Genomic DNA, 10106 nt, shown 5'->3' with positions numbered 1-10106 from the left:
TACCAGTTTGACTTTAATAATTCAGGTTGATAGGTCTTTCCTTTTTCCAGTAGATGGCAATATAGCACAAGTTTTGTGTTCTCTTTCCTGTACTGTACACTTCAAGGGTCACAGTAGGGCAGGGCATTATGGTCCATGGGGTGGTGGGTGCGCCTGCTGTGTCCTGGTCACTTGAGTCTCAGGGCATTACCACCATGGTGGGTGGACGTGGTGGGTGAAGAGGTTCTGGGGCTCACGAGCCTGCCATGCTTCTCCCCTGTTCCCTATGGTTAAATCACCCATATAACATGTGTGCTTGGAAGGCAAAGCCCAGTTGCAACCGCTACAAACACCACGGCAAGAGAAAACTGGGTTGTCTGGTGCTGACACTGCTCCTGCTCTTCATCCTGCACTGGGCTTACCATAGGGCCACACCCTGACCCCCCCCACATACACATTAGCTGTGGCTGCAGGCACAGCCACTGCCACTGCCAGTGAAGCCTTTGTGGTGGGCAGTCCATCCTTCCCACCCCACAGCCTCCACCCTGTGTCCTACTGTGCCTACTTCCAATGCACTGTGTGATTTTCTCAGGCACACTAGTGTGTTAAGCAGAGGAAGTTTGTTGAGTTATAGACGTCCAACTAGTTTTAAAGGGGAGATTAAAAGGGTCTCTCACTCCATCATGAGTGTCACCTCCAGATGTTATGTGCAGGTACTAATCTCTGATGCTGCAAAAGTAATCTCTGAGTTCTAGTTAACTGGCTGAAGCTTGAATAGAAAGTCTACTGAATGGGATGTTTTGTGGTCAATTTACTAGAAACTGGGAAGCATTACAAGGAAGGACTGCTGCCATGAATCCAGACTGGTGAGGATGGAGATGTGTGATGCTGGGGACCGAGATGGTGCCCAAGCGTGGGATATATACATACCTCACACAAACTTTTAAACTGCAAACTAATTATGCTCTTCATGTCACCAGCCTTTGCTATTCCAATGACCTTATTTTTAAAAAATCAATCAATCTATCTATAAAAAGAAAACCAGAGAACAAGGACCTCTAACAGCTTTATTAGCTGTAATAATATGCATTATTTATAATTACATATTATAAAGTACATATAACATGTAATTATAACAAAAACTTTATAGTTTTGAAAATGTTTTATTCAAGAATTACACATAATTTCAAATATCTTCCAAAATAGTTTCCTAAGCTGCTACAAAAGAAAGCAAAATTCAGTAAGAAATTTAAATCATTAAATATGTTTTACTAGTATATACATACATAAAGCCAAGCAATTAACAGTTAGCCCTGGAATGCGTACCATGTCTTTTGTTTTTCCTTATTAAAGGCTCAATCCAGCACTTCGTATAGGCTATGTACAACAGGCCGAGTTCAGTGACCACAGGAGTTTTCCATTAGCTGCCTCAGTTTTTATAACTGTGGTAGTTTGTCAACAGGGGTATCAAACTTGAAGTCTGGAGGAAACAGATCTGGGGCCCGAGGGTAGATCAGTCTGTAGGACTGTCTGATTGTAACATCAGCAACACCAGCAATATCTCCAATTTCTAAAAGACAAAAATCAAAATATTAAAAGTATAACTTCCATCCTACTACCTTCTACGCTCTAAATTTCAATTTCTGGGAGAAAGTTGTATTAAGTGCCAAAATGAAAAACGAAACCAAAACTATCGATTTTTAAAAATTGACAACGTAATTACATACTGCAAGTTGGAAGCAGGGCTGAAGTTAGTTAACGGTGGCAGTATTTATGGCCTCAAAGGGTCATCACACCTCTACTATGTGTGACACGTTCGACCAGTGCTCAGGGCAGAGCACTGTGAGCGGTAACCGTTATACTGGCCATTGTGTTTGAACTGACATCTCCTTTTCCTTCACAGGACATCTTTTTGAGGATCCCAGAAGCAACCCGTGAGTGCATTCTTAGGAAGACACTGTATCACTGTGTTTGAATTCCCCTGCAACATCTCCCCTAGCTAACTTCTGTTAAACAGCTAAAAGCAAAATGGAATCCCACTCTTAGTATGGTTCTATAGCTTCTTTTTCCTACTTAGTACACCTGACACCATAAAGCTGTGCATTACAACGAAATGTGTGTGTTTCTCACTACTGTCAATACGGTTCAGCACACACTGGGCGCACACAAGGACTGCTCATGTGGCGACTTCTGCAGTCTCTTACAGAATCCTAGCAGTGGGTACACTTTAATCCTCTGAAGGTATCACTTCTTTCCTTCTTTTTATTAAAAGAAGTCTGAAAGCACTATCACTTGTCATGTTCAGTTAGTTATAAATGCCCAATTAAAGCAGATCTTTTAAACACACCCTTTAAAAGGAACTTATTTTACCACCTTTCACAGTCAGTTCAAATGAGTGAGGCTCTGCAGATCTCAGTGTGGATGCCTGCCATCAGTATGCAATGAACTGATTTTAAATTTCCCTTCCATACATGACATTATTCAGATAGATACTGATGAATGTCAGCTATGTGAACATAAACTGGCTGCTAGGGAGAAAAAGGCCTTAAATTTCAATGCAACCATTAATGTAAAGCACAAGCAGAAGAAAGTGCCAATATAAACATTTCTCTGTTGTTGATTAGAATAAACTTTACAACTAGGAAACTAAGGACCATCTGTGCCTTGCTTTACCTTATAAAATCTACCAGAAGACTCAAAATTTCTTTAGGAAATATGAGCGAAGCCCAAAAACAATCAATAATGGCACATTTAAATAATTAATGGTTGGCTGCTTCTTTCTAATCATTCTTCTTTGTAATCTACTTTCACTGATGTAGAAACATCGCCTAAGGCCAGGGTGAAGGGCTGTTCTGAACTGGGTTTATAAAGCTATTGCAGCAAGTAACTTCACTACCACACTTTAAAATTTAGAATTAACTGCTCTTTTCTTCTTTATAAATCTTTTTGAGCATAACAGAATTAATGAATGCATGCTTGTAAAAAAATTCACTTTAATACTTCTGTTTGAAAACAAAATTAAATTCAAATACAGCTTTAGAAGGTGGGAACTACTTATGCCGGGTGTTCTCATTAAGAAACTGAATTCTGTACTAAAGGAGAAAGAGGACAGACAGGCTTTGCAGAATGTTTCAGCTTGATGGCCAGGCAGTGGGAAACAAAGCATGGCTCCCTCCCATCAAAATTTTAAAAAGCTAATTTTTTTTTTGGAGGAGGGGACCCTATTCAAAATAATCAGGAAAATGTAGCGGGGGAGTGGGGTGGGGAGAGGCGCGGTGCTACTTCTACAGATATAAAATGTACAAACTAAAATAAAATAATTCAAATGGGAAAAAAGTCAAGTCTCTACAAGGGGTTATACCTCCAAACACTTTTATTTATGAGCCACTTAAAAGGGAAATGCTGTGTTTTTTTAGTTTTGATGCCAAGGAGATCTGACTTTCAAAGGCAAGCTCTGGATATTTACCTGCTTTGCACTTAAATGGAAATACAACTTAGTACTACAGCCCCCTCTCCTACCTTTCTGGGTCCTCTTCTCAGCCGACGCCTGCGAGGCCATGTAAATGGCAGCTGCCGCCACCGATATCGGGCTCCTTCCAGGAACCAAGTCCAACTCCACCGCTTTACGGGCTATATGTGTAGCTGCCATCTGCACTTGTTTGGGAAGACAGAGGTTGGAACAAAACCTGGACATGAAGTCCCCAGTTGTAATCAAATCCACACTGGTTTCCAAAGCTTTCAAAATAAGTTTAAAACATCGACCAATTTCTTTCTTAGAAATGCGTGATACAGCACATATTTCTAAAAATAAAAAAAAAAAATAAATAAATCACAAGTTATATAGTTTGTTTTAAAATCTATCATTCCAGATTACAAAATACATTGTAACAGCAAAAATGTCTCCATGATACTTCCCTTAGAGCTTAAAATTTGTTATATAATTTAGATGTTTATCAAACTTTAAAGAGTTTTCTCAAAAGTTAAATGTAGATCTTAGTATTTCAAAATATTAACATCTCTGAAGTTTTAATTTATGCAAGTTTCTTCAACCAATCAAAAACTTCTTTGACAAGTATAAAGGACACATGGACAATAACTAAGGGTGGCGGGTGGAAAGTGGAGGGAGGCGGGGAGCATGGGGTGGGGGACGGGCAGGGTTGGGAATATAAGACAGAAACCTGTACTTGAACAAGAATTAAATAAAAATTATATTTTAAAAAAAACTTCTTTGATATCTATATAATATAAATAATTACTTATCTATAACAAGTAAAATATCAAGGACATGAAAACATTCAAGGTAAATAAAGAATGCTTCTCACACCACGTCCATGTACACACCACCCCTGCAATGACAAGCTACAGTGGGAGATGAAATACACGACCCAATTAGTCTGAAAATCCAACTACTAAACTCTTTTAAAATAAGTTTAACCAAAGCTGTAGTTTTAGCTGTAATGAAAAAGATGGTAAGGATCACTGCCTCTTCACAGTGACGTAAGAAAATGTAAAACAAACATTCACAGATAAGGGTGATCACAGACTTAAGACCAAATGAAGTTTGACAGCTGAAGTCAGGTTAAGTCTCACAGCAATACTGAACAGGTTGTCAGGTAAACTGCAAACTGGGAGAAAAATACTAGTTCTCTCAAGGCCTCCAACTGAAGTTGGAGTGCAAATTATATAACTCAAGGGAAACAACTTCACTGATGCATTCTAAGGGTTGACTCCCCTGCTTGGGGAAACCCGGCTGGAAGCAGAAACTGTTTCCCAAGAAGCGTGTTTACAGACTCAGTACAAAGTCCTACTGTGGTTTCTAATAGCGGGCCTCAAAACTTACAAAGTACTGTCAGTAGGAAGACCTCACTACCAAGAACACAGGGCTTGCATGAACTGAAATGACTTTACATAAGAAAACATGGTCAGTAAGTGCACAGAATTCCTGTCAAGGAACAAAGCAGTGGGCATTTTGTCCTCAGGTGGCTTCCTGTATGTAAGGACAAAGACCTCACAGAGCTACCTGGTATCAAAGCTGCTCGACTCTGGTCTCTCACTTTAATATGACATCGATAACACTTTTTATCTGTGCAACTAACTGCTTACCTTTAAATGTCCTGGGGACCCCCTCTTGTCTACAGGCAATATAGAGACAAGCAGAAGCGATAGCATCATTAGCTCTTCCCTTCAGGCTCTTCTGTTCATACACTTGCTTGAATAAATTATTTGTTCGATCCTTCAAAGCAGAGAAACTAAGTTTAATTAACTCCAGGCCACTTAATCAGATGCAGTATCAAAATTTCATGTGTTCATTAAATTATGCAAAGTCAATGCCAGAATGGCTCAATGGGGCTAGACAGGTACTCACAACTATATTTCTAGGGAGGTTGATTCTGTCTGCCATGGTAGTAATTTCCCTGAATGCATTCATCATCGCCCGGTCAGAACTACTCATTGTTCGCCGATTCTGGTACTTAGAATTGCCAAATTCATCGAAACTTGCAGCTCCTGTGCCCTATAAAACAAAGTTTTATTACTTTATATTAAAAAAATTGAAAACCTAATTGAACAATTTCTAAGAAAATATCACTTACACAACTCCACACGCCCAAGAAACCTACCCTGTGTGTAACCTCCCTACTCCTCAACAGAAAAAGTACCAGGTTAACGTGGCTTTAGAGATGTTTTCTATCAAATACTTTAAATAAGAATATGTATTATTTTGGGGAGGGCTTGGGGGTGGGCTGGGATGAGTGTAAAAGACAGAAAACTGTACTTGAACAATTAAAATAAAATAAAAATTTAAAAAAGAATATTATTTGAGAATGTAATCATATAAATTATCATATTAACAGACTCAAATGGAAAACCCAACTGATCATCTCCAAAGGTGTTAGAAAAAGGCAAGTAAACACAACTCAAAATTTGCTTTTTGAAAAAATCTGGTAAAATACTACAAATGGGTATTTTTCATATTAGAAAATCACTATCCCAGGCCTAAAGCCAGCAACAGGATTAACAGAGACACATTTGCAACATTACAGTAGAGTCAGAGGACAAAGGCACCTCCTGGTTAGGTACCGCCCTGCCTGGTTTCAGAGCTGTAACCACCCCCATGGCTAAGGTTGAGTGACCATAAGCCGCTAAGGAGACAGAGCTTATCTCCCTAGCAGGGGCACCGCCTTGGCTCCTTTTATTTCACCCTGCCTGGCCCACAATGCATGACTGGGTAGCCAATGATGGATAGGATTCCTCAAGGGAGGAATGAACTATGACATAGCCTGAGTCCTCATTCTGTTTTCGAGAAGCCTCCTACTCTCTTGGCTGCCTTACTTCCCCTGCCTGACTTAAGCCTGAAACAATGACAGAGGGCGGTGCAGCCCTGTGCTGGAAAGGGCAGGTTCCCTGGGTGATGAGGCCTAAGAAAGAAGGCATAAAATCCTGTGAAACCTGCTCTGCCCAGAATGTTCTCAATTAAATGATAAGGGTCCAAGCAGGAAATGGAGTTTGTTTCCCAAAGTTTTATAGCCCTTTAGCTAACAGACCCTGACTCAGAATAAGTTCTTTGTATGCTATCTATTGTTTGATCCTCACTGCCTGACAATGATTAGTGAACTTTTCCTGTATTCCTGTGCAAAATGAGCCTAATAAAAGTCCACTGAGGAAAAGGCTCCTGGCCCTTCTCCTTTGAGAGTTCCGCAACCTTTCCTTCCCAAGCAGATCAAGTCTTGGTAGACTTAGTCTCATCCTCAGCACATGGGGGGCTCTGTGGGCAAAGCTCCCCCACGCCCCCTACCACTTTATTACACTGTGCTACAAAAACTAACCAATATAATGTCATTACAATTATTGTGCATAAATATATAAATTATATTACTATGATTATATTAAAATTAGGCAAAAATTGTTACAAAATCAAGGAAGGAAAAGAAAAATTTTTTGCAAATATTATCTTTGTCTACCTACAGACAATACTCAAGAAAATCAGTTAAAAACTGCTATGAAGAAGAGAATTCATCAGAGAAGACCAACATTAATAAATAGAAACCAAGAGTTTTATATGTGTAATCAACCAGTTAGAAGACAATGAAAGAAAAGCATCCCAATTACAACAACAAAAAAGATATCTAGGAATCAACTTAAGAGACATGTAAGACCTTCAAGAAAAAAACTTGAAAACATCTCTTTAAGAACACATACGACCTAGGGAAAGCATAACTTTTAGATGGGAAAATTTATCAAAAAGTCATCAATTTTCCCTAAGTAAGTTTGCAAATAAATGTAACCAAAACCTCAGTGAAAACAAAAGTTTTTTGTTTTTTGCTTTCATTAAAAAAAGTGATCTTTTAAGTGGAAATGATTAGTGAAGAAAATGCTGAAAAATAAGAGCAATGAAGGAGGGCTAAGATTACCAGGATTTAAAACAATGCATTTGACTAAGGATAGAGAATGGATAGAAACTCCAGAAATGCTCCCAAATACTGTGTTGGCCAAAAAGTCCATTTGGTTTTCTCTGTAAGGCAGCTTTAGTAGCAACTTAGTTGTCTTTAAGCTCATTCGAAACAATTCTGTTAGACTATATCGTGACAGCTGTCCTATCAGCAGGATACATTTAAAATTTTTTTATTATAATTGATGAATTTTTGTGTAGCCATTTTAATATTGAACAGGGAAAAAACAAGTGATATTTTCAGCATATTATGATTTATTGTTTCAAGAAAAGTAAAAATGCAAGTGAAATGCAAAAAAAAATAGAGAGAGAGATTTGTGCAGTGTATGGAGAAGGTGTTGTGACTGATTAACGTGTCAAAAATCACTTCTGAAGTTTCCTGCAGAAGATTTCTCGCTGGACGACGCTCCACGGTCAGGCAGACCATTTCAAGTTGATAGTGACCAAACCAAGACATCCACTGAGAACGATCAACGTTATACCACTCTGGAGATAACTACATACTCAAAATACCCAAATCAATAAAGTTGTGGGTAAAAATGAAAAAATGTCTTTTCTTTTACAGGGAAAAAAACAAACAAACTTTTTGGCCATATCAACACATTAAAAATTTTAGTAGAGGCCTGGCTGGTGTAGCTCAGTGGATTGAGCTCAGGCCTGCGAACCACACAACCGTGGTTCGATTCCCAGTCAGGCCACATGCCTGGGTTGCAGGCCAGTTCCCAGCAGGGGACTCACAAGAAGCAACCATACATTGATATTTCTCTCCTTCTTTCCTTCCCTTCCTCTCTAAAGACAAATAAATAAAATCTTTAAAAAGAAAATTTTAGTAGACTTGATGCTTGAGTAACCCAAGTTTCAACTGTGCAGGTCCACTTAATATGTGGACTTTTTCAATATATACATACAGTACTGTAAATATATCTTAAGATTTAACATTTTCTTTTCTCTAACTTACTTTATTATAATACACATAACATACAAAATGTGTTGATCAACTCTTTGTACTATTGGTAAGGTTTCAGCCAACAGAAGGCTATTAGTAGTTAAGTTTTGGGGGAGTCAAAAGTTAGGTGTGGATTTTCAACTGAGCAAGAGGTCAGTGCTCCTAACCCAGGTTATTCAACTGTATATGATAAATGTGGCATTAAAAAAGTTCTTTTTTGCCATGTAGGCATAAACCACTTTCAGAGGACACAGGATAAACTTACAACAGTGATTACTTGTTTCTGACAAAGAAAAGAGGGGCTGCAGTGGGAACTGAGAGAGTTTGGGGACCAATGATGAGGAAAATTTACTGTGTTATTTTTACATTTTTGTTTTTGAGTCATGTTATTTCCTATTGGGAAAAAAATCAAACATTAAAAAATGTTGCCATGTCCATTAGTTGCAATCTTACATCTGGAAAATGTCCTTAGTATATGTTTTTTCCATTCTGTAAGACTATAGGCAAATGCAGAAATCACCTAAAGATATTTCTGAATACTGTAATCTTTTTAATCTACTGTACATCGCATTTTCAAATCTGATGTAACTTACAGAGCATGAAAAATAATTAATGACCTTTTTCATACTTTATTAAAAATAGACTATGAATGTGTATAGATTAAGTACTAAAATAGCATACATTTCCTTTGGAATAATGTCAGTATTATTTCCCATTTAGATACCAGAGTAAAAAAGAGCCAGGCTGGTAGGAAGACTATGCTACCGTTTCACATAATAGCTGTGGCTACCTTAACTGAACACATACTACACACTACATGTTGTTACAAGTACTCTATGTATATTCCCGTGTAACCCACCATTACTATGAAGTACTATTATTCTCACTATACTGATAAAAAATGTGAAAGGTATTTTACATTTAAAATAAATGTATTAACAATAAAAGGTATTTTCAATACTAGAAAATATGATATATTGAGCTCCAATTTATCTTATAGGTGGTATAAAGAGGAAAGACATTACTAATGTTCTAGAACATATCAATATAAATTCATAGAGACCACACTATGTCTAACTTAATTTTTGTGCAAAATGTGCTTCATGAAAACAAGGGCCTGAAATACAAAGACTCTAATTTTGATCTGTTGGCCTCCCCTTTAAGATGGAAGCAATGCATAAAGCAACCATCAATCACAATGGTATTACTGGCAAATCTCACTCACAGGCCAAGATTACTCACTGACACTTTTGCAAATTTCCCAAAATCCCACATCTTTGGTCAGGCCCCACTTGACATTACCTTGCCAATCATGGTAGACAAATCTCCATCACTCAGAAGAGGATTCTGAGAATCTCCAACTCGAGATGGATCTTTTGTTGCTTTATCATTGCTGAAAGTTCTCCATTCAGATCCCACATCAATAACCCGGTCACCTAAGAGAGTAAGCACAAGTCTAAACAGTCTTGTCAAGACAGAGTTTACTTAACACCACCTAAAAGACCAGCTCAACCCGTTTATTCCCAGGAAATCCGAACATGGCATGGGCATCTGGGCTCCGGAGTCAGTACCGCGGCTCAGACTGGTCGGCAAGCATTCCTTTAATCGTCGTGCCAGACGGCTAACACCCCTCTAACACTTTATGTTATCATCATCAGTCTTATTCTAACTCTTGGAAGGAAGAAGAATTAAAGACAAGTAGTAAAATAAACCTATTCACATGTCATGCAAAGA

The 10106-nt window shown here is 38.3% G+C and overlaps 1 protein-coding gene across 1 annotated transcript in view; it reads right to left on the bottom strand.

Annotated features, from left to right (window-relative positions):
• Window positions 1–1332: 1332 nt before the first annotated feature.
• GTF2B (general transcription factor IIB) overlaps window positions 1333–10106 on the bottom strand; it is a 28221-nt gene continuing 19447 nt past the window's right edge. The window contains exons 3-7 of the mRNA XM_037060913.1: window positions 9675–9808; window positions 5345–5491; window positions 5083–5212; window positions 3499–3780; window positions 1333–1549 (exon numbers count right to left, since the gene is read on the bottom strand). Of these exons, the coding sequence (XP_036916808.1) occupies window positions 1416–1549; window positions 3499–3780; window positions 5083–5212; window positions 5345–5491; window positions 9675–9808 (827 nt within the window). The 3' untranslated portion in view covers window positions 1333–1415. The remainder of the gene's footprint in view (window positions 1550–3498; window positions 3781–5082; window positions 5213–5344; window positions 5492–9674; window positions 9809–10106) is intronic.

Source organism: Sturnira hondurensis, unplaced genomic scaffold (genome assembly GCF_014824575.4).
Source record: "Sturnira hondurensis isolate 20B ecotype Veracruz unplaced genomic scaffold, ASM1482457v3 Scaffold0013063, whole genome shotgun sequence".
Lineage (NCBI taxonomy): Eukaryota > Metazoa > Chordata > Mammalia > Chiroptera > Phyllostomidae > Sturnira > Sturnira hondurensis.
Note: the sequence above shows the minus strand (reverse complement) of the source record. Positions and strands in the feature narration are given on the sequence as shown.